We start from the raw sequence: 22,850 nt of genomic DNA, 5'->3' as shown, positions 1-22,850 counted from the left end.
CAGCTATTAAATGCTAGCTAGGGGCCTCTTTCTACAGGAAAAACTGCAGCTCTGGGCTTGAAATTAATTCTGACGTCTTGAGCTCAAGCCCTCCTGCTGCTGTCATCTGCCCACAGACCGACAGCACCCCAGGTCTGCACCTCCCCGGAAAAAGGTGGGTCGAGAGAAGCTCGAACTTGAAAACGGAAATGTCTCCACAGGGCCAGGGGTAGGCAGAGCAGCCTTGACAGGATTCGGTATTAATCTCTGATGGAGGATGAAGGAGCGGCAGAAAACACCTCTGGTCTTCCCTGGCGGGGGAAATATCTGCTTCACTGGATGCTGCAAACGCCAGGACGCTGTGAGCGACTGAGAGCACACGGCAGCCTCAGCAAGGGCCTGCTCCAGCATCTCCAGAGGAAGGACCAGTCTTTCCAGCTTCTGCTCGGGCCTGGCCGCCCCAGCCCAGCTTGCGGCTTGTTTCCCCGATGAGCACCCTGGGCCGCAGCTGCGGTTTCTCTCTCCAGGGACCGCTGTAAGTGCAGACACTGGGGCAGCCTGGCTGGTCAGCCCCAAGCCCAGCCATCTAGCCGGTCTAGCCCCCAGGAGATGGAAGAGAAGGGGTGTGGGGCTCGGTGGTCCCCCTACCCCTCGGGCTGCTGTGATTATCCCAATCCCAGCAGCTCCACCATCTGACACCAGGTGACTTACAATAATGACTTTATTTTAACATATTTAATTACAGACATAAAATAGCTGGGGAATGGGGTGAGCCCCAGCCTCGCCCCGTCTCGGGGCCGCCAGGAGGGAGGGATGCAGGCAAGGCCTCCCTGATGACCCTCCTTCCGGGGGTCTTCCTATGGCGGGGCCCTATTGCTTCAGGGGGGAGGGGCCATGCAAACGAGGGAGGCGGGGAAGCATCGGGCCCCGCCCACCCCACCCGCTGAGGCCTCCCTCCACAATGCCCAGATGTGCCCCAACCCCAGCCTCTCCACCTCCTTCCTCTTTCTCTGGGGAGCGGACCCTCTGGTCGGCTCCCCACCCCCTCTGCAAACCTAAAGGGGAATAAATACAAACTTTACAAAGTAAAAGGGGGTCCAACGTTGCCCTGGGCCAGGCCTGGGGTCACACGGGGAGCAGGCCCTGGGTTGCGCGGGCCTCACATCATCCCTAACTGCAGCAGCGTGCTGGCGTAGGCCATGGGCTTGACGTCGGGGTGAGGCTGGGGACAAGAACACACGGGGCCAGGGAGACAGAAATGGAGCATCTTCAGAGCACCAGATGCATACAACAGCCCTCCCGGCAAGTGCTGCTGGGCACTGAGCTCTGCCCCTGAGTAGACCGCTCAGCTGGGTCCTCCCCAGATCCAGGCCAGGGGGAGCAGGGGACTGCGCAGGTGACTCACCACTGCTGTGAACTGGTGGAACTGGGGCCGCAGGTCGGAACCCCGGAGGTGGATGTAGGAGGCTTTATTCCCCATCTGGTCACTGTGCAGACAGAGGCACAGCGGCCAGTCAGGGTGTGGCAGGGCCCACGGGGACCAGGGCTGGGGAGGCGGTGGGGAAGACACCCAAGGAGGCTGGATGGCAGAAAGTCTCAGAGAAGAGGGGGAGACAGATGGACAGAACCCATGGGAGATACTGATAGAAAGTGAGGGACAGAGATGCTTAAAGCTGGGAGAGGGAGAGAGTCATGGACACAGAGGGACAGGGAGACACAAGTGACAAAGAGGCCAACGGGAAAGGCAGGAATCCAGGAGAAAGGATCCCCCCACTTCTCTGCCCCCTGGGGAGGCTTGGGTAGGAGGAGGGGGGTTGAGGGGAAGGAGGTGAAGGTGGGACACGGGGAAGCAGAGGGCCCTCCTGACCCCACAGGCAGGGGGCACACGCGGCCCCATGGGGGCAGGGCTCTTGCCAGAACCTGAACTCTGCCCTGAAACACAGGGGGCAGAGGAATGTGGTGCCCGGCACCCGGAGGATGTGGGCGGCCTGGTCCAGAGCACAGGCAACTGCAGGACGAGGGGCCTGGTTTCTTCGACCAAAACCCAGCAAGAGGCAGGGAAGGAGGGACGGGGAACTGGAACACAAGGAGACTGAGTGTGGCCCTTGTTCAGGTCCTACTTGGAAGGCATCAGACTGGAAAGAGACATTTATGAGAGACACGAGGAAAGGGCGCTGCGTTCAGGTGACCTCTTCTGACACCTGACAGTGTGACAGTGGTCTTCTGCTTGCACAGAGAAGAGTTCTTTCTCTGACACGGGGGTGTCAGCGCATGGAAGAGGGGATGCCTGGGGTTTGCTTTAAAAGAGCCCGGGGAGTTGGGACCTGGTGAATCTGAGTGATGACCACATCGGCATTCCTTCTACGACTTTACCTACGCCTGCCTGTCTTTGACATTTTCTCATCATAAAATTAAAAAACAAAAACAAAACCCCCCAGCACAAAGAGCAGTGGGTACGGAAGAGAAGCCCAGACCAGCGGGGGAGGTGGGACCCACCAGTAGTTGGGGGCGGAGAAGACGGTGACACAGCGGCCACCGTGCGCCACCTCGTAGCCCTCAGCCTTGACTTCATGGCTGCGGATGATGTAGTCCAGGTGGTTCTCCTCCAGGAAGGCCTTGGTGACATCAGGGCCAAACTGGCAGCTCACGCCCCGCTTGCTGACTGAGCGTCCGTTCTGGGGAGACAGGGAGCTCAGGGTGCTGACCGTCCCACCCTCTCTGCCCACAGCCCACACCTGCCGGCCACAGCCCTGGGCACACTGACCTGCGGCTGTGGGTCTGACCAGAGCAGGTCGCACATGGGACCTGGGGGGGAGGAGAGGGGACGTCAGGGACTGGCCCACCCCACAGCAGTAGGGGTGGGGGCTGGGCAGGGCATTCCTGAGCAGGGGCTCGTGAAGTGGGCTTCTGAGCCCTGTGACCTCCCCTCCAGACCCGTTCAATGTGTTCTGGCCCCGAAATGGGAGAACTTCTAACAGAGCGGTTTAGATCACACCCCTCTGCTGCTCAGAGCCTGCTGTGGCTCCCACCGCCCTAGGAATAAAAACAAAACCCATGCTCTTTACCCAGGCCTGTGAGGCTCTGCAGGGTCTGGCCCATCTACCCTTTAAAAAGCACATCCCTGCTCACCCCAAAACCACTGGCCACCCAACTGTTCCTCCCAGCTGCGGAGCTCACCCCAACGGGGGACGCCCTGTGCTTGCCTGGGGTGTTCTGTGTGGCGGGTGCCTCCATCCCCATCAGTTATCGTGTGGTGTCCCCCGAGAGGGCATCCACCCACCCTCTCCGGGCCCCGCGCCATGCTCCCACAGTTGGGTGTGTGTGTACGCCCGTGTGAGTCCTCTCCGTCTGTGCTCATGGCTACAACAGGAGCCCCGATATGTCATTCTCTGGGCTCAGCAGCCGAACTCACAAGGAAGCGATGGATGCGTGCTCCCCGTGGCGAACTCAAGGCTCCCTCGCCAGCACAGCCCCGTGAGAGAGGACACGGAGGCTCGGCCTTGCCGTCCTTACTAAGGGCCACAAGGCCCACCGGGGAGGAGCCACCCCTCTCCGCTGGAGACGCTGCAGCCCTGGGAGGGAAGGAGGTGCCACCCGGCCCACCCTGGTCACCTGAATCTGGGGGCTGCCGGTTCCGCTCGATTTTCCTGATATCGTCCAGGGTGACGCCGTCCTCACTGAACAAGCCTCCGTGCATGATCTGGGGTGCGGAGGAGGGGACAGCTGTATGAGTGGAGGCGCGGGCCACACCCCAACTCTCCAACTTGCTTCCTTAGCACGTGGCCACATGCAGCCCCCGGGGGCGCGGGAGGCGGAGGGGCCTGCGGGGTCTTGCCGCCGCCCTCACCAGCACTTTGCCGTTGATACACTGGGCCAGCGGGAGCCACTCAAACACCTCGCTGAAGAGTTCGTACATCTGGGCTGTGTATTTGGCCTTCACCTCGCCCTCGAAGCCATAGATCTGGTTCATGTTGTCCGTCTCATGGTTGCCTGGCCAGCAGCAGGATGAAGAGGGGCCTCAGCAGCCCTGCCTGGGCGCCCCCAGGGCCCGCATCCAGGAGCCCCAAGCCCACAACAGTCACGATCAGCTGGTCGGCCCCCCACAGAAACCCGAGGAGGCGCAGACACTGTTCTCAGCCCCCTTTCTGGAGAGAAAAACAGCCTAGGGGCTCACACTGGGCGTCAGGCCACAAGGCACAGACATGGTGTGGCCCCAAGTGACCATGGCTTGTCCTTTGCCCCTGTGGGCCTTGAGCTCCTGTCTGGAGAAGCTGCATGCCTTCCAGGCTAGAAGGACCAAGGAGGGCACAAGTCTTAAGGAAAACACGGGCAGAACACGCAGTGTGGGCTGGCCCCGTGCTGTGCCGCCAGCTCCCCTCATGCAACCTCCTTCTCTCCCAGGACTCCTGCGGCTTGGAGGAGACGAGGCAGCTGCCCAGACCCCCATGTGAGCCACCGCCGGCCCTTCACCACTTCCTACAGGGAAGCCCACAGCAGGTGGTTACCCGGTACCTACCACGTGCCGAGCACAGCTGGGTGAACCCCTGAACATGGCCACGAATCTGGCACTCAGGCCCCCAGGAGCCCCCAACCCAGCCCGCTGCCTCATTCCCTCCTGCCGCTCATCTCGCCATCCCTCTTCGTGGACAAGGCCCCCCACCCCACACCGGGGCTCATCCTGTACAAGGCTGCTCCAACCCCAGACCCAGCAGCCACCCAGCTTACCTCGAAGTAGATGAAAGTGATCTGGGTACAGGAGCTTAAAGCCAAACAGAGTGAGGATCACTTCTACGGAGAAGGAGCCGCGGTCCACAAAGTCACCATTAAATATCTGTCCTGCTAAGGGAAACACGGCGGGGCGGACACTGCCTCCCTCCTCAGCCTCCCCATGTCCCAGGCTCCTGCCTGTTCCTTCCTAGAGTGGGGGTGTCAAAAGGGCCGGGGGTCTGCGCTGCTGTCTCTCCTGGCTGTCTGGCTCTGGCCCGGCAGCTGGGCCTCCCCGAGCCGCAGCAGGACAGTACTGAAGGTCCCCAACACACCCGTTTCTCAGGGAAACGGACGGTGCAAGGGGATGTGGGACGGTCAGCTCGCTCCACTCCCCCTCCCAGTACAAGCCCTCAAGCCACAGGGGAAGTGGAACACAGACCCTCCCACCCAGCACTGTACAGGCCTGGTGGCCCCACAGGGTGGCCTTTATCAAGCCATGGTAACCTCAGCAAATTCTTCTACAGCTCTGACTGCGGGCCCCTCAGCTCCTCGAGGCCTCTCAATTCTCCCAGGAGGCAGACCCTACGATGCCCACTTTGCTAACGAGGCATCTGAGGCCCAAGAGAAGAGGTCATGCCCGGTCCCCCAGCTGGCAGTGGCAGTGCCTGGTGCCGCTCCACATGTGCTGACAGCGGCCTTACCTGCAGACAAAGAGGGGCTGGGGCCCAGAGAGACTGACCCACCAGCCCAGGTTGCACAGCATGCGGGGGAGGCCCTGGCCTATCCGGTGCCGGCCAGCCACTTCCCCCATATCCCCTCGCCTGAGCAACTGCTCTGGCTTCTCCCTTTGCGGGTCCAGGCCCTGCTCGAGGGCAGGGGTGCCTTTCTCAAAGCCCGTGAGAAACAGGGAGGGTGTGCTCTGCTGAGGAAGGATACATAGGGATTGGTCTCCGAGGGTAAACCATTGAGCTCAAAGATGTTGAGGAGGTCATAGAACTGGCCGTGGGTGTCCCCGCACACCGTAATCTTCTCTGTCTGGAAGAAAAGAGGCCACCGGAGAGGGAGGGGCCCAGAGAGAGACGTGGGGAGGGGGCAGAGGTGAGGGGAGGGGCAAGAGGTCACAGCAGACCAAGAAGAAGCATGCAAAGACACAGGCAGGGGACATAGAAATGAAGGGGGTGGGACAGAGACCAGGAGGCCAGGAGAAGTGGGGCGGGAGGGGGGAAGGAAAGGCAGATCAAGCCAGGTGGGTCTGTGAGTTTCTGAGCTCCACAGCCCCTCCCCAGCCGGGGAGCCCCCACCTCTGGCCGTCTACACACCGCCCCACGGCGCGCACCTCTTTGAGCGTGGTCTCCACGAGCGTGCTCAGCTTAGAGAGGGCCTCTTTGACCTGTACCAGGATCTGAAAGGCAGGGTAGGCTGTGAGCACAGCTGGAGGGAGGGCCTATCACTCATCCCAGGCCCCAGGGAGCCTGGGCTGACCGGCAGACACTGCTGCATGGAGGCTGAGGGAGAGGCTGGGAGGGAAGAGGAATGGGCAGCGGAGGCCGGACGAGTGAGTGCTGGCAGGAGCCACAGGCGGCCCCCAAGCTGTGACCCCAGCAGCCTCTGTGGCAACATCAGGATTATTTCACGTGAAAACCGAGATTCTGGGTTCCCCTTAAAATAATCAGCGTCATGAAGAAACATGAAAGAATCCAGATGTGAAACATTTTCTAACCCAACTGGCCTAGACATGTGTACATGTGTCATGAGAGTCTCCCCAAAAGGGCACGAGACTGTTCTAGATGAAGGAAGACAAAAATGCAACATCTGCTCTTTCAGTGGAGTCTGGATTTAAAAAAAACAAACAAAAACAAAAAACCATAAAAACCAAAACCACAAAATAGCTATAAAGGACATTTTTGGAATTGGGGGGGGGTATTATAGTATTTTAAAGTATGTCTAGAAATGTAGGTAATACTAGTTTTTGCTAAGAGAAGATCTAAGATGAACTTGGTGTTGCTATGTATATTTGACAGTGTTTCCAGATCTTGTGGACGGCCTGTGGACTGTCTGCACTAGGCATTATTTACTAATTTCTGAGGGGGGACACCTGATCTGTGGTCGCGCAGGAGAATGTCCTGCTTTTAGGAGATACAGGTTATGATGCAACACCTTTCTGGTTCAGGAAAAGAAACGAGGAGAGAAAGCCTGCAGTGTGCACACACGTGTGTAGAAAGCGAAGGTAAATGTGTCAAAGTGTTAACAACGGGCACATCCAGGTGAAGGAGGCATGGATATTAGCTGTACTGTTCTTTCCATGTTTCTGTAGGTTTGACAATTTTCAAAATAAAAAGCTGGGGAAGAAAAAACCCCAAACAATCCAAAAAAAAGCAGAGTAATGTCCACCTCTGGTCAGAATGAGGAGGTTACAAAAGACAAAGACTGTCACTCTTGCCCCAATGACAACAAACCCCAAACCCACAAAACCCAATCTCATGAAAACCGTCTGAGAGCCGAGGGTGCTTGCAGAGAAACCTAAATCCATCAGCTGTGGCGGCAACAGGCCCTTCCATGGGGTTTCCCAGCTGTACGGCGTGAGGCAGGAGGCCATGGGGCTCCACGAGGTCCAGAGTGAGGGCAACCAGCAGGGCGCTTGGGCCGTGTGCAGGCTGGTGACAGCCGAGAGCCCCGAGCAGCCCGCGCCACCCAGCACCTTTGCTCTCACCCGTCAACCCACTGCCACTGCCGTCACACAAAGGGAGGCGTGAGGCAGCACGGTGTGTGTGTGAGGGGGGAGCCTCCCCAGGCACAAGAGTGAGGCCAACACTGGACAGCACAGAACTCGCAGCCCAAAAATCTGGCCATGGGGCTGAAAATCAGAGAGCGCTCCCACAGTTCCAGAAGCTGGAGACTCTGTAGCATAAAGACATCCCTGGGATCCTGCCAGGGCTGATGGGAGGGTCTGTATTCCAGTCCGAAAATACCACTAGCTAGGGCTGAACTCCAGCAAGAGCCGCGCAACTGTGGACCAGACAGATGGGGCCCCTCACGCCAGTGGCCCGACAGAAGACGGGGCCACCATCTCCTGCGCACAATGCTTACTTAGCTCAGTCTCTACTGTTCTTCTACCCCAAATGTCTAGCAGATGATAAAAAAACGATGAACCACACAAAGAACAGGCAACAGAAGCAGACCCAGAGATGACCCAGATGGTGGAATTACCAGAGACTTTAAAATAACTATGATAAATGTGTAAAAGATCTAGTGGAAAAGACAACATGCATGAACATATGGGGCAGGGAGATGAAAACTATTAATAAAAATAACTAGATGGAAATGCCAGAAACGAAAACGCAGCATCAGAAATAAAAGCTTCCTCTGCACTGTGCTCAGCACACTCCCCGCTCAGCAGTGCTGGCCGCCATGGCCCCCCTTCCCCTCGACCCGCCCTTTGTGGCAGATGCTATCGGGGGTCCCAGGTGTGTGCAGCACCTGGCGGGGCGTTACCTGGTAGGCGCATTTCCGGTGCAGTTTCTTCTGGTCCTTGTACCACTGCATGAGCTCCTTCATGAAGGTGATTGTCACTTTGCCATCCTCGAGCTTGGGCCCACTGTACTCGTCCTCAATGGCTGGTGTGTGAGCGAGGGCAGGAGTCAGTGGCCACAGTCATCATGGGGCGGGGGGTGCGGGGTTGGCTCCCAGGCACAGGGCGAGAGGAAGATGGAGGGAGAAGGTCCCGCTCCCCAGCCAGGTCCTTTCCCTGCCCGCTCCTTCTGTTCGGATGATTCTGCTGACCTCTCTGTCCAGTGGGCCCCCCTTTTCCAGCACCTTCTCTCCCCACCGCCTACTTGGTTTTATAGCCCTTAACATGGTTAATTCATTTGCTGACTTGTTAATCATCACTCTCCCTACCAGGCATCAGCTCGAGGAGGGCAGAGACTAGTTTATTCACAGCTGTATCCCCAGTGCCTGGGGTGCTCAGTAATTCGTTGTGGAATGAATGACTGACTCCTCAGAGGGCCTGGAGGACCTAGATCCCACAGGGAGACCCGTGAGGGGCGGGCTGGGCGGTACAGATGCAGACAGGGAGATAGGCCCCGGCGGGGTGGTGGGAAGGGTTCACCCACCTCGCCTGAACTGGGGGACGCAAGCCCCAGTGTGGGATTGTGGAGGTCCCAGGAATGCAGGCAGAAGAGCAAGAGACCGCAGCCCTGGGACTGGGCCAGAAAACAGCTCCACCCCCCGCCCCCCGCCACTCCCCAGTGTGCGCTGTGTGGAGATGGAGAGCGGAGGATGGAAAGCGCCCGTGCAGGGCTGTGGAATGTTCGGCGCTGGGGGTGGCAGGGCCCCCAGTCCTGACTCACTCATGCTCTCGATGTCCAGCGAATCGACCACGGAGCGCTTGTGCTCATCGCCGGCGATGGCCCGCTCGAAGGCTTTCTGCTTCACGATCTTGTTGCACTCCTGGTACTTCATTTTGGCATCCTTGTCATGGGGTTTCACCTTCACCACCTGGGCAGGCAGGCAGGCAGAGGGAGGGAGGGAGAAAAGAGGCATCAGCGCCCAGGCACAGCTGGCCTGGGGCAGATAAGCGAGCAAAAAAGGGGGCGCCGTGGCTGCGCTCGGCCGGCCTGGCCCTGGGTGCCGCGAACCTGGAACCAGACCACCAGCCTCCATGCGCTAGTGGTGTGACCCCGCCCTTTGTCACCTCCAGACAACAGTCTGTGCGTCCCAAAACTGGGCCAGGTGAGCTGCCCACCCAGGGCAGTCCTGAGGTTTGGTACACACTGTTAACCCAAGAAGGTGGGATTTCTTACAAAAAGCTTAGCTCTGTCATTAAAATAAGTCTCCCAGCTTCGGAGCACATGCTCAGCTTGGCACTCCTCATGGGGACCCCAGCAGGCTGAGGCTTGCTTTACTGATATGACAGTCAATACCAAGGGGGGTGGGATGAACAGGAAAGGGTGGGCTGGGCCCACAGGCACAAGGAACAGCCCAGACTCAACAGAACCAATGACCTGCTGGATAGCCCGGCCCCGGGGCCTCCATTTTCTCGTCTATAAAAGGGCGGCAGGGGTACACATGACAGACTCCACCTGGCAGGGCCGTGGGGAAGCACAAGTAAGGAATACGGGGCCTGGCAGGCCGCAGCCAGCACCACGTGGTGTCCCCTCTGTCTCTGCCCCTGAAGGGCAGCAAGACTGTGTGCAGAGCCCGGCCACCTGGGTTCAAGCCCCAGTGCCACCACCCCTCAGCCGAGCAACCGCGGAGCGGCAGGTCAGCCTCTCCGTGGGAGGGAAGTGGTAACCGCCTCCGCTTCAGAGGCTGGCCGGGTCACAGGAGCAGACTTGCACAAAGCGTGCGCTGCGGTGCCGGCAAGAGTAAAGTCCACACCAGCGGCGGCTGCACCTCATGGCCCCTTCCACGGCCGCTGCGCTTGAAATGGGGTCACTCGCAAATAAGCACCAGGCCCGTGACATGAAGGTACAGTAAATTCTCAATAAAAGGAGCCCCCCACCCCCCCTTCTATCCTGCTTTGTGCAAACTCTGACTCTCCTGCTTGGAAGCAGACAGGGCTCTGCCACCTTCTTACTGTGTCACCTTCAGCAAGGACATCACCCCACCCCAGCCTCAGTTTCCTTATCTGTAACTGTACTTGCTATGAGTGGACGTGCCTCACCAGCCCACCCCGCAGGTCGCCCGAAGAGCAGCTCCTCCAGATCCTGTGCTGGGGGCCCAGAGAGAGCCCTCAAGTGCGGGGATGCCACTACCCCTGCGAAAGGCTGGCAGGGGGCTCAGAAGCCTGTGCAGAGGCACCTGCTAACCCCCGCAGATCACGGGGGCTCATCCACCCTGGGGATGGGTGCACAGACCCAGCAGATGGCAGGAAGCCGGGTCGTGGCAGGCAATGGCTTCCTCCCTGTCTGGGCAGGCTGGGGCTCGGGCAGCCTGCCAGGCGGCTCCACCTGGGGTGTGGGTGTGGTGTGAGGCTCCGGAGGGAGGCGGCCCCAGACATCCCCTGGAGTCCTTCCCGACAGGGAGAGGGTATGAGTCCACACCCTGGGATCAAGTCCAAACCGCCACTTGGCTTGGCCCACATGGGCCTGCCCACCCTCCTGCTTTCTGTTTGCCCAGCACAACCCAACTAGACCAAACCCGCAAGTCCAATGTGCCAGCTCCCGTCACCTTGCACAGGGCGCCCCCGGCCCAGGGCACCTCCCTTCCTCCTCCAACTCCTTCCTAGCTCCTCCTCCCCCAGCTGTCCTCCAGGAGCACCCCCACCCCCCGGGCTGGACATGGGTGTCTCCCCACTGGAACGTGGCCCCACGAGGGACTGAATGCATCCCAGTGGATGGATGAACCACTGAGCGTTTCCTCTGGCGGGTCCCCGTTCTCAGAGAGCTCCCAGGGTGGGCAGAGGATGGGGACGAACACTAACAAGGCAGGGAAAAGAAAGCAGGAGCAGTAACAGTACACGGCTAATTTTCGGAGCCCTTATTCCTTTGTGCCTGACGTCATCATACGCACTGAACTTGCTCATTTTATCCTCCAAGCAGCTCTGCTGGGTGTTACCACAATCCCCACTTGATGGATGAGGAAACTGAGGCCCAGAGACATGAGGTAGAGAAACTGAGGCCCCAGAAGCCAGGATTCTGTTCTCTCCCTGCACAGGATCTTGCCTTGCAGCACGCATGTTGGGCTGTGCCCCTCCCAGCCCGCAGCCTCCTGTCCCTGTCCCGAGCCCCCTTCAGCTCCTAGGAAGAGGGCAGGGTGCCAGCACCCCTGCAGAGGGCCTGTCACGGGGACTGGCAGCCAGCACGTGCTCATTGTGGGCCTGGCAGCGGCTGCCGCCACGACTTACTACTGGCCAGGCCGCGGAAGGGGAAGTGGCTCTGCCGGGCCCCCCTGCTCCAGGGGAAGGTCATTCCTGCCAGACTGGAGGGCCTTGCCAGTCAGAACTCAACACTGGACTCGTCTTTAGAAAGTGGTGTGTGGGTTGTATCATGGTGCGGATCCTGACCGTGGCGTCTGCGTGGTTACAGGGGAACCCGGGAGCACGGTCTCACTTCACTTCTCACAACAGCAGGTGAAGCCACGATGCCCTTGAGAAGCTGTTTCGACAAGCGCCACTCCGCTGGGGGCGCTCACAGGCAAGAACCACAATGCTCTAACTGATGGCACAGTGAGCTGGGCTCGCAATCCCTCCGTGATGCCCCTGGCAGGTCCGAGTGGCACCTGCTGATGACAGTACGGCACCGGGCAACAGAAGCTCTGGTCACCGCACGTGGAGGCATCGAGACCATCGACGGCCTCTCGTAAGTTCAGGTCAGAGCGGGTCACCAAAAGAATTGCCAGAATGTCACTACAAGTGTGATGGGATGCAGCTGGAGAGGGGCTGGGCTGGGCGAGGCACATTGATAGCAGGAGGGACCTGGGTCTCAGGCAGGCACTGCACAGTGACAGTCTCAAGCACGAAACCAGGGTTGTCACCCTCCAGGGCAAGACCCTCTAGTGACTTAATTAAGTCACGAAGTTATACTCAACGTTCCTTTTACAATGCAACAGAAGAGAAGAGAGACCGTCGGAGCAGGGCTGAGCAACCAGAAAGTGCTGTGCTGAGATGCTCTGCCTGCTGTGTAGGGCTGGTGGTCACAAGCCTGACTCGAGTACCAGCTTGTCACTTCCTGGCTGTGGGACCTTGAGGGAGCGAACCACACTCTGAGACTCAGTTTCCTCATCTGTAAATCAGGGATAAGGACAGGCCCCACGGTGCAGGGTTGGTGTGAAGACTACCAGTTACTCGGGCAGGAAGGTCACCGTCGCGCCCGGCCCACGGTGGGAGCCGTAGGAGGCATGAGCTATGGGTACTCCTGGAACTACAGGGCAGCCATCCCATGGGTGTACGCACGCCATGAGGGCTTGCAAGGCTGGACGACGCCGGAAGAAGAAACCCAAATGCAAACCCTATTATGAACCAAACCTCCAAGATCCAAGGTGGGGAGTGTAGAAGGAGTCCCCGGGACCAGCTTGAGCCCTGATGACCAGATGCATTCCAACTACGAACAGGAAAGAACACGGCAGGAAGAGCGATCTGAGAAGAGGACCCACAAAAAGGGACAAGGAGTCCTGGAGCAAAGGTCCCTCTGAAAGGATTTACTCAGAGGTGAGAGGGGTGGGGGGAGCGGGGTTCAACATGGACCCATGGAAAAGGGAGACCGGTTCCTGCTGAGGCCTCTGGAGGGGCACGCAGCCCTTCCCGCGGGCCACGGGCTCTCCCCCAGACACCCCCAGGAGGAAATGGCCATGAATGCTAAGTGGAGGCAGGCCCCACTCTCAACATACTCATCTCATTTATTCCTCACAAGAACACTCAGGCAGGCCCTGGTGCTCTCCCCCCTTCTACAGATGAGGACACTGAAGGCAGAGAGCCAAAGCACTCAGAGCTACCCAGCCCGTGGCCGGCTGTCCTCACTGTGCAGCCGGTGCCAACTCCTACATCAGTGACCTTGAGGCTTTCGATTATGACTCAGGGTAAGATAGGTTTTCTATCACACACCCATTACACATACGTGAGAAACATTTTTTCACAAATAGGTACACACTTCCTCCAAAGGAACTGCTTTTTTCTGCTCTATTCTATTTGAGGAACACAGAGGTGCTGGTCTCAAACCACTGGGCTGACCTCACGGCCCACTAAGAGTCACAAGACGGGACTCTGGGTTCCAGTTCCAACTCTGCCAGGAGACCCTGGAGGAGGGGTTCCCCCCAGACCTCTGCGTCCTACCAGCACAGTGGACCAAATCCACGCTCATGAAGAGCTCACAACAGAGCAAGGCCACAGTGAGCGTGCAGATAAGGACACTGAGGCCAAGAAAGGAAAGACCCTTCAACCAAAGGCAGAGCATCAGGCCTGTGTTCATCCAAGGCCACATCTGGGCTCTGCCTCCGTGGAAACTGCGATCCAGATCCAAATGGGAGCCTGAAGCGCTAGCATGTCGCAAGGCTCCTCTAGACGGCAGGAGGCCAGGAGGTAGACACTCTGGATGGGGGCTGCCCGGCGCTCATAGAGCCTGAGGAAATGTCAGGGCAGAGAAGCGGACCGCCCAAAGGCATGGGGAACAGCCACACGGGCAAGGATCCCGGCCTCATGTAGGGACTCCCCCACGGCTCCTGGCAAAGCCTCCCTAGGGAAACAGGCTGTGACAATGTAAATGCTGAGTGTGGCCCCACCTCAGCTTGGTTCCCAAAAGGCTGTGGACCCCTGCCACCAGCCTTCCATGGCATCCAAAAGGCCTGGGAAGAAGTTCAGATGTGATCATGTCCACAAGATGGTCAGAACCAACCACCTCAGCCTCATGGAGTATGAGGGGTTAGGCCCCCTGCCTGATCGGGAGGCAGAGCCATGAGGAGAAGGGGTTTGTACCCCCAGGAAAAGAGTTCCCTACAACTCCAGGCACGGGGAAGAAGCCATGGCCATCGACCTGTGCTCAGGCTCGTCGGTCCTCTGCCCCTCCCCATCTCCTCCAGGCCCCTCCCCACACCCCGAGCCCTGCAGAAAAACCCGCCCCTGTCCCACCCTGAGGGCCCTCCTGGGTTACTCATTAATGGGCCCTTCGCCCCAGGGACCTCTACTCATACTACAGCCACCTAGGAGGTGGCCACTCCTGTTGCCCCTATTCTCTAGATGTGGACACCGGGGGACAACAGGGGGAGGTTAGGCTGGGGAGTGGCCTGGGATCTGAAGCTCCTAAGGACTCCGTCCCACGGTTCCTTCCCTCGCCTTCCCGGAGGTCACCCCACTCCCTCCCCTACTTTGCCCCCCCATCTCTAAAGTACTGCCTTTTCCATGCCTCTGTCCTCACCCGGACACAGATGTCCCCTGGCCAAAGGCTTGGCTCAAGACTTCACTTGACCTGAAATCCACCCTCTGCCCCTGGCCAGCAGCCAGCCCCACTCCCTCCAAGAGCAGCCCAGGGCTCTCATCCCTCTGGGCGCCCCTCCCCACACAACAGAAGACCCTCAGCACCTGGTGGTGAATGAAACAAAAGGAGGGAGTATGGGGGCGACTGAGAGGGGCAGAATAATAATGCAACACATTCTGACTGAGCGAGCCCCTGTTGGTGCCAAGCAATGACCCAATGAACAGAACAAGCAAAACCCCTCCTCTCAGGGTCTCTGAAGCAGGAGACACAGGTGCCAGGAGTTCAAATCCCGGCTTTGCCACTTGCCCGCCACATGTTGACAGACAGGGTGACCTAACTCCCTGGGCCTCAGCCTCCCGATCTGCACAATGGGGTTAATCATCGGTCCCCCCACACGGGGTTGCCACAACAACTCATCCTGCCAGTCCGCACAGAGGGCATGGGACATGCCTGGTGCGAACACATGTGCACTGACATCCCCATGCCTATTGTGCCCATCAGAGCGAATCACAGGGACGGGGGTGGCCGATGAGCAGGTGATCTAGTGACCTGCCGTCCTCTAGGTCCCCTCCCTCGTCTCCTCGTCACAACACACGCCCTGTCTGCCGCCCTCTAAGGCATATGGTCCTCTCTGCCTTCTTCCTAGCACATATCCTCGCCCCGCCATGACTCTGTTTGCCTACTCTAGGTCACAGGTTTGGGTTTTGCCTTCCTCCAAATTAGAGCTCCTCTGCAAGACAGGTTGCATGGCTCTTGGTCACTAACAGTGACGAAAACCCCAACGGTGCATTATAGGGCACAGGCTATGGGCCAGGCACTGGTCTGAACGCTTGAAAAGCAGAAACTCATTTAGTCTTCATGGCAACCCTTAGAGGCAGGTCTTGGTGCTCCCCATGCTGTGGAACAGGCGGCACAGAGAGGTCAGGTGACTCGTCCAGCGTCACCAAGCAAGTGATAGCGGAGCTGGGATGTGAACCCACAAAGTGTGCTGCAGGCCGAGGGCCTGTCAGGCATTTATCTGTCAGGTGGGCGAGGGGTGGGTGAACGCGCAGACAGCCTCCTCGCAGCCTCCCTTGCCAGCCACGCACCCGGAGGCCGTCCTTCCCCGGCCTGCCCCCACCTGGCCCTAGGCGGCATCCACTGGGCTTGGGTGCCGGGAGGCGGCCCACTCCCCGAGGCCCGGCTCACCGTCTCGTAGTCCCGCAGGGCTGCCCGGAACTTGCCCAGCGCCATGTTGCTGGCCGCTCGGCGGTAGTAGCCCTTAATGTACTTCTTGTCGATCTCGATGGCCCGTGTGGCGTCGGCCAGCGCGTAGCCATAGCACTCGGTGCGCAGGTAGGCCAGGCTGCGGTTGCCATAGTAGATGGCATTGCTGGGGTTCAGCTCGATGGCCTGGCTGTAGAACTTGATGGCGTTCTCGTAGTCCTTGGCTGTGGAGATGGAGAAGGAGGCGTCATGAGGCAGGGCTGCTGCCACCCAGTAAGAATGAGTCCCCGGCGGGTCTCCCTGTCTACTCATGGGGACACCGAGGTCTGCAGCTGAGCTCAGAAATGACTACTCAGCCTATTTTCTCTTTCCCCTCCCAACTGTCCCACACTTTGTCTCCTCAGGTTTAAAATCCCAGGATTCGAAGTCACTTCCACACACATGCCCAGGTATCACCCCTCAAGGCCCCAAACTTCTTCCAGAACCTTGGAGGGTCCTCCTCCAGTCCTATGGCCCAGGGGAGATACATTCGAGTCCTAGAGCTAAGATGCTGTGAATCAGCAAATGTGACTGCCCTGAGTCCCTTGGTTGTCCAGCCCCCCCAAAGCAAGTAAACCAGACCAAAGAGGGAGCCCAGTAGGAGAATAGCAAGTGGGAAAAGAGAAGGAATCTACTTAGGCCTCAAGGAGAGGGGGACATACCAGCAGAGACCCAAAAGAAGCAATAAACCGGACAAGAGGAAAAGCATTCCCAACAGAAGGAACAGGAGGTGCAAAGGCCCTGAGGTGGGGAGGGAAGGGGTGTGCTGTCAGCACAAGCCTTGTGTTCCAGGACCAGTGAGAGGCTGGTGTGGCTGGAGTGGAGCTAGTGGGAGGATGGAAGGAATGAGGGCAGGGAGGTTGGCAAGATAAATCCCGAAGGCCACAGCCGCAGCAGGGTGTGGACACCGAGGTTCTAAGTGTAGAGCAGCAGGATGGGTCATCTGGCCACAGGGAGGTTCCTTTTAACTGAAATGAGTTATGGGTGTGCACTTTACATGCTGACCTACAGAATCCTCACATCTCTTCGTGGCACAGGCCCCATCTGGCACTCACTTTACAGATGAGTCACAGAGGTTTTGTTCAAGGTCAAACACCCAGTCTGTATCTGTAGAGCCAGGCCTGGACCCGTCCTACATGCCCATTCAACAGGCAGGAGGCTAAGGCTCAGAGACTTGCCCAATTTGGGGGACTATTGATGTGTACCCCCTCTACCCCGCCCTCTGGGGCTCACAGTCCAGCAGGACACACACACACACACACACCTCCAGACACCGATGACCCAGAGTGTTTAGCACAAGGACAGACGGGGAGATCTGGAGGATGAGAAAGAGTGAATCAGGTGAAGAAAATGGAAGAGGGTTCCAGGCTCCCTGAATAGTTTTTCAATGAATTAAGGAAGGAAGGAAGGAAGGAAGACGGAAACAGACTCACAGTAGCAGAAGGAGAAGTCAGGTCCCGGGGAGATGGCCAGGAACAATGTAACAATTCCTCCTGCAGCCTAATACCTGGCAATCTTTCAAATGGCTCCGAAGTCCCCTCTTCTGGGAAGCCCTCCTTGATCCCCAGGCTGGGTCAGGCACTCCTTCGGGCTGCCCCAGCCTCTGGGCTCACCTATCCCAGCCCTGCTGTCCAGGTTTGTCACCATTCAGTGATGAGCATGTCTTGGTCAGGACTGGGAGCCCCGGAGGGCATGCCCAGGACTTCCCAGAAAAGAACAAGGGCAAAACCAGACAGCCCAAGTCTGACAGACCCTCCCTGGAATGCCAGTGCCTTCGAGGACTACCTCCAGCCTCCTGGCTGCATTCCAGAGGCCCTCTGGCCAGCTCTCTGGTCGTCTGGCCTGGGGTGGGGAGCCTGGTGTCTCCGAGCTTGACACCTGGCTCTGCGGATGCTGACCACGAGGCCTCAGGCAAACAGCCTTTCCTCCCTGCATCTCCGCTGGCTCATCTGAAAATGCAGGAATCACGCTCCCCCGTGCCCTGCCTCGCCAAGCTGGGAGGGCTAAATAAACTCTCATTCGGAATGTGGCCACAGCAGATAGTTGCAAAAGAAGAGAATACATGACTAACCCAGGAGAAGAGGAGAATCAGGCAGAGGAAATGGGAGGGGACTGTACTTCCCACAGCATCTACCCAAGGACACGGACTCCGGGCCCTGTTCTACCTGCTTTACAAATCAGGTGCATCTAACCCTGGAGACAGTCCCCATTTTAGAGATGAGGACACAAAGGCACAGAGAGGTTAAGTCATTTGCCTGGGGTCACGCAGTACACAGGACAAAGAACAAGATTTGGATCTAGGAAGCCTGAGAACGCAGAGGCCTCTTTGGGGGTTTGATACAACTCCTCCCATTTTACAGAAGTGGGCAATGAGGCCCAGAGAGAGGGGACCAGGCTCTGAGCTCCCAGAGGGGATGCAGCCGTGGTGGTGGGGCCGGGGGGGGGGGGGGGGGGCGGCGCGGTATCCTCTTCTCCCTGCAGGCTCCAGGTAAGGAGTCTGAACAGGGGAGCCAAGCACGTGGTGAGGAAGGGGGATATCCGGGCTCTGCTGCTCACGCTCTGACCTTGGGCTGGCGGTTTCACTTCTCTGAGCCTCAGCTTCCTCTATAAAACAAACAGGCTGCTCCTACCTACCTCCCAGCACCGCAGGGAAGATGAAGCAAAGTGGTGTACCTGGCCACCACAGGGGCTCAATTAAGGAGAGCTGTAATTATTCTTTTTATTGTTATTCCCACAGCCCCTGAGGCTGGGGCTCTGTGCCTGCCACTGCCTGCCAGACAGTGAGGGGCCTGGACCAGGAGCTTTCTCCTCTGTGCCAGCTCAGTGCGAGCACCTCTGGCTGCCTGCCCAACCTCAGGGCTTCTGAGAGCCCAGGTCCTGGGGGCAGGGGGCCCCTCCCCATGGCTGTTTCCCAGAATTCTTACCTCGACTCAGCATCAACCCCATTGCAGGGACAGCCCCACCTTCCCCACCTTCCTCGCCATCCCCCAGATGGAGACCGTGCCTTGTCCTGGACACTTCTGACCCTTCAACCCCCCCAAAGCCAGGCAGCGGCCATGTTCTGTCAAGTCAGCCTCCCCAACATCTCAGATCTATTCATCCACTTCCATCCCTACAGCCCCGCCCTGCCCCGGTCTGGTCTTCATCCTGTTGGGCCCAGGTTCCTGCCCCAGCCTCCTCCCTGTTCTCCCAGCCTCCAGTCCTGCCCCTCTGCAGGGGTCTGGCTAAAACACAAACCTGGCCCTGTCCTTCCCTTTCTCAGAACTAGCCATGGCTCCCCGGAGTCCCCAGCAGAAAGCTCAGGCTCCTCCCTTGCTTTTTACACTCCAGCCCCACTCACTTCCTCGGTGCCACGCTCTGCTCACCTTTGCCAGGATAGGCCTTTGCCATCCCGTTCTTTCTGCCTGGCATTCCCTCCTCCCTCTCTGAAACATTTCTTGAGTTGGTTTCTGTCTCTGGTCAGCAATGCCACCACCTCTCACCTGTCCACTACCCTGGTCTCCATCCTGGCTCGAGCTCTTACCATGCGTCCCCACCACCCTGAGGATGACGCCCACTCCCCGACTGGGCCTCCAAGGCTCCACCGCCAGCCTCATCCCTCACAGGCCCTGCCTCCTTGTTGCTGCAGCCTGACAAATGCTCCCACTCTGAACCCCTTGGGCTCCCACTGAAGGCTACTGAGACTCTAGATTCCTCCCCAGCTCCCTTCTCCCCGGCTTTGGTCCTGTAAGTCTCCTGTCTCTCCTGCAGGATCAATTCCGGCTATTGGACCAAACTCTTGGACTCTTCCATCCTTTTAACAACAACAACAACAAAGGCAGCAGCTCCCCCTCCCTGTTTCTCCACTCCCTTTTAGGACCAAAATATTCAAAGCACTTTGTCAACATCTGCTGTCTCTACTTCCTCACTTCCTGTTCATTTTTGGGTGTCCTTCTAGCTGACTACCACTGCCATTGTTCCCCAGAAACTGCTCTTGTAAACTGTTCTTGTTAAGGCTACCGCCAACATTTGTGGAGCCAAATCCAATGGCCAACGCTCAGTGCTCACCCTGGCAGAACCTGACCCAAAGCACAGCCCTCCCTTCTAGAAGCATGCCCTTCTCTCATCTTTCCTAACTTCCCTTTCCCTTCACTGACTACTCCTCCTCAGCCTCTTCTTTTCTTACCTTAGAATTCCTCAAGGTTCTGGCCCCTTCTCTCCCTATATGGCCTCATCCATTCCCAGGTGTTCTACTTCATTCATAGGCTGACCGTGCTCAAAGTCCTCTCCTTGGAGCTCCAGACTGGCCCATCTATCTACTCAATGTCTTCCCTTGGATTAAAACCCAAACTACCTTTGCAGTGACTTAAGGAACATTACCTGATCTGGCCCCTATTCTAAACTCATCTTGTATCAGTCTCCCTGCTAACTTGCTAAAGTTTCAGCCATGCTGGTCTTTTCATTTCCTACCTCAGGGCCTTTGCACATGTGGCTGCACTCACCTAGAACGCTCGGTCGCGATTCTTCTCGACTTAAATGCCTTCTCCTCAGTAAGGCCTTCCCTGACCATGCTTTCTAAAGCAGCCTCCAGCCCTTGTTCTCTACTTCACACCCTGTGGGGTTTTTTCCCAAAGCATTCTTCACAACTTCTAAGTATTTTATCATTTCTTGTGTTTTTGCTCAATGTCTGATTCTCCTGCTCAATTACCTCTGATAAAAGGGCAGGGCCACATCTGCTTCATTCACTGCTATATCCCCAGAGTCTAGCACAGTTCTCAGCACAAAGCAGGTACTCAATGAACATGCTGAATTAGTGAATGAATGAGTGCCCCACATTTTACTCTTTCCTAAGCTCTTATGTCATACTATTCTTGGGATTTCCCCACCTTTACTCCCAGGGCCTCCCACGCATCCCTTTTCGTCTTGCAACCCCAAATCTCCTGTCACCTTGCCCTCCCTCATGATCTACTTCCCGCCCCCCACAATTCCCTACTCTATTAGGACAGTGCCTCCCACCCCAGATCTCCCCACTTGGTAGCACCATCACTCCCCAGCCCCCTGTCACTACTTGGCTGCGCCCTCTTCAGGTCTCACCATAGCTAACACCTCTCAAGGATCTCACATAAGGAAAAGCCCTCGTTCCCGTCCCGTTCCCGTCCCCCTCCCGCCTCACACTTGGTAGCGCCCTCCCCAGTCTCCCCACTTAGAAGCACCCGCTCCGAATGCCACTTCTAGGCATCACTCCTTCTGTCAGAAGCCCCCTCTGTCGCCCCCTCGTAGCGCCATCCTGGGCCTCCCCACGCCAGGTCACTTGGTAGTGTCTGCCCCGCGCCCAGGCTGCCGCTCCGCGTTGCCATGGTTCCGCGCGGGCCGGGCACCCCTTGCCCTGGGCAGCTCTCCACCCTCCCTGGCTCCTCTCCGGGGCGGGCTCACCTTTGAAGTAGTCGTTGGCCTGCGTCTTGAGCTCCTCGGCCCGCTTCAGAGCGCCATCAGCCGGGGGCTCGTCTCGGGGGGGCTCAGCACACTCAGTCCGCTCGCCCTCCGCCATCGCCATGCCGCAAAGCGACCCCCACCCTGGCAACGGCCGCCAGCGGCACCCGGCCGAATCGTCGCGAAGGAGTGCCGAGTTGCTGCTGCCGCTGTTGCACAAGTGTCGTAAAGCGCGGGCCCCAAAGGCGCCCTTGCCGCGCCTGCGCGGGGTCCTTTCGCCATAGAGCGCGCGGAGGACAAGGTGACCAGAGGGCCCTCAGACAGCGCCCTTCCTAGAACGAGCCAATGGGGAGGGCCAAAGGGGGCGCGCGGGGCGGGGGGGTTAAGGGGTGGGGAGGAGGTTCTGGCCTGGCCCCCCGCTCTCAAAGTTACGGTATTCCAGCGCTGTAGAAATTGGGGGGATGGAGATGGGTTGGGGTTTCACGGTGGGGTTTCCCCGCGGTCATCTCGGGTGGGTGGGTGGGTGGGTGTGGCTGCAGGGCAGCCCCGTGCCCAACGCATAACTAGAGCCTGGAGAGTCGCCTTCGTGCCAATTATTTGTGTGACCTTGAGCAATTAGGGGCAGTTACCTCCCTCTGAAAAATGCGTGGTTTCTCAAACCAAGAAAGAGATTAAAGTTCCCGCCCTGGATCCCCTAGTCCTTGAGCAAGGCAGAGAAGTCTCCTTTCTTCACCCTCATCCCGAGGTCCCCAGCGTGCCAAGGTGCCTCAGTGCCCTTAGAAAAACACCTGAACTCTTTCTAATGACCTAGGAAACCCTGAATGGTATAGCCTCAGCCAACATGTCCAGATGCCCCCCACCCCACCCCTACCTACCACCCCACCGCCCACTGTACAGCCTTGCAGGCCATCCTTTCCAAACCCTCTGATACTACTCCTGTGGGACTGTAGCACTAAATCCTTTAAGAACCTGCTGTGGCTCCTCTCTCAGAAGCTTGAGATACCACTCCCCAGTCTCGTCTGGGCAGCCTGATCCCATCACCTCCTGTCACCGCCAACAGTCAGCCTAGAAGGTAGATACCAATATCAGCTCCATTTCACTACTGAGGACACTGAGATTTGTACAGGTCAAACTTGACCAAGGTCATACAGTAAGGATTTCACCTTGTCCCACCTGATTCTGTGTTCTTAAGCCCTACTCTACTGTCTCTACACTCCATAGCCCACCTTGTGGGTTAGATTTTTGAGATTTTTAGGGGTGTGTATGTAATGGATTTGAATCCCAGATTTGAATCCAGCTCAGTCTTCCCTGCTGTGTGACCTTGACAAGGATCATCCTCTCTGGACCTCAGTTTCCTCCTCTCTAAAATGGGGACAATAACTGTGCCTATTGTAGATGATTAGAGGAAGGTTTGATAAGATCATGAGAATAAAGTGTTTGGCAGAGGCCCTGACACAGAGTAAGTACTTTTTAAATACCCACTCCATTAAAAATACCCAGAGTGTTGGGGCGCCTGGGTGGCTCAGTGGGTTAAGCCTCTGCCTTCGGCTTAGGTCATGATCCCAGGGTCCTGGGATCAAGCCCCGCATCGGGCTCTCTGCT

At 57.9% G+C, this 22,850-nt stretch overlaps 1 protein-coding gene across 1 annotated transcript; it reads right to left on the bottom strand.

The window, feature by feature from the left end:
* Positions 1-682: 682 nt before the first annotated feature.
* Positions 683-22,832, bottom strand: PPP5C (protein phosphatase 5 catalytic subunit). Its single transcript, XM_045987223.1, has 13 exons — positions 21,252-22,832; positions 15,783-16,024; positions 9,036-9,183; positions 8,179-8,300; positions 6,023-6,088; positions 5,623-5,721; positions 4,705-4,810; positions 3,827-3,969; positions 3,592-3,679; positions 2,744-2,784; positions 2,476-2,654; positions 1,385-1,466; positions 683-1,201 (listed from the first exon to the last, which is right to left on the bottom strand). The coding sequence occupies exons 1-13, from the start codon at positions 21,370-21,372 to the stop codon at positions 1,139-1,141; spliced, it is 1,500 nt and encodes a 499-aa protein (XP_045843179.1). The 5' UTR covers positions 21,373-22,832; the 3' UTR covers positions 683-1,138.
* Between the last annotated feature and the right edge of the window lie 18 nt (positions 22,833-22,850).

The sequence above is a fragment of the Meles meles genome, chromosome 19 (genome assembly GCF_922984935.1).
Source record: "Meles meles chromosome 19, mMelMel3.1 paternal haplotype, whole genome shotgun sequence".
Classification (NCBI taxonomy): domain Eukaryota; kingdom Metazoa; phylum Chordata; class Mammalia; order Carnivora; family Mustelidae; genus Meles; species Meles meles.
This window is presented reverse-complemented; position numbering and strand designations above follow the sequence as displayed.

What these genes read in the sequence shown, in the direction of transcription:
- PPP5C (XM_045987223.1), bottom strand. Translation starts at nt 21,372, where the DNA reads ATGGCGATGGCGGAGGGCGAGCGGACTGAGTGTGCTGAGCCCCCCCGA. An exon ending in CCTCGGAGACCAATCCCTAT is followed by an intron (nt 4,811 to 5,622) that starts GTATCCTTCCTC and finishes TTAGCAGGACAG; the next exon opens with ATATTTAATGGTGACTTTGT. An exon ending in GGTCAGACCCACAGCCGCAG is followed by an intron (nt 2,655 to 2,743) that starts GTCAGTGTGCCC and finishes CTGTCTCCCCAG; the next exon opens with AACGGACGCTCAGTCAGCAA.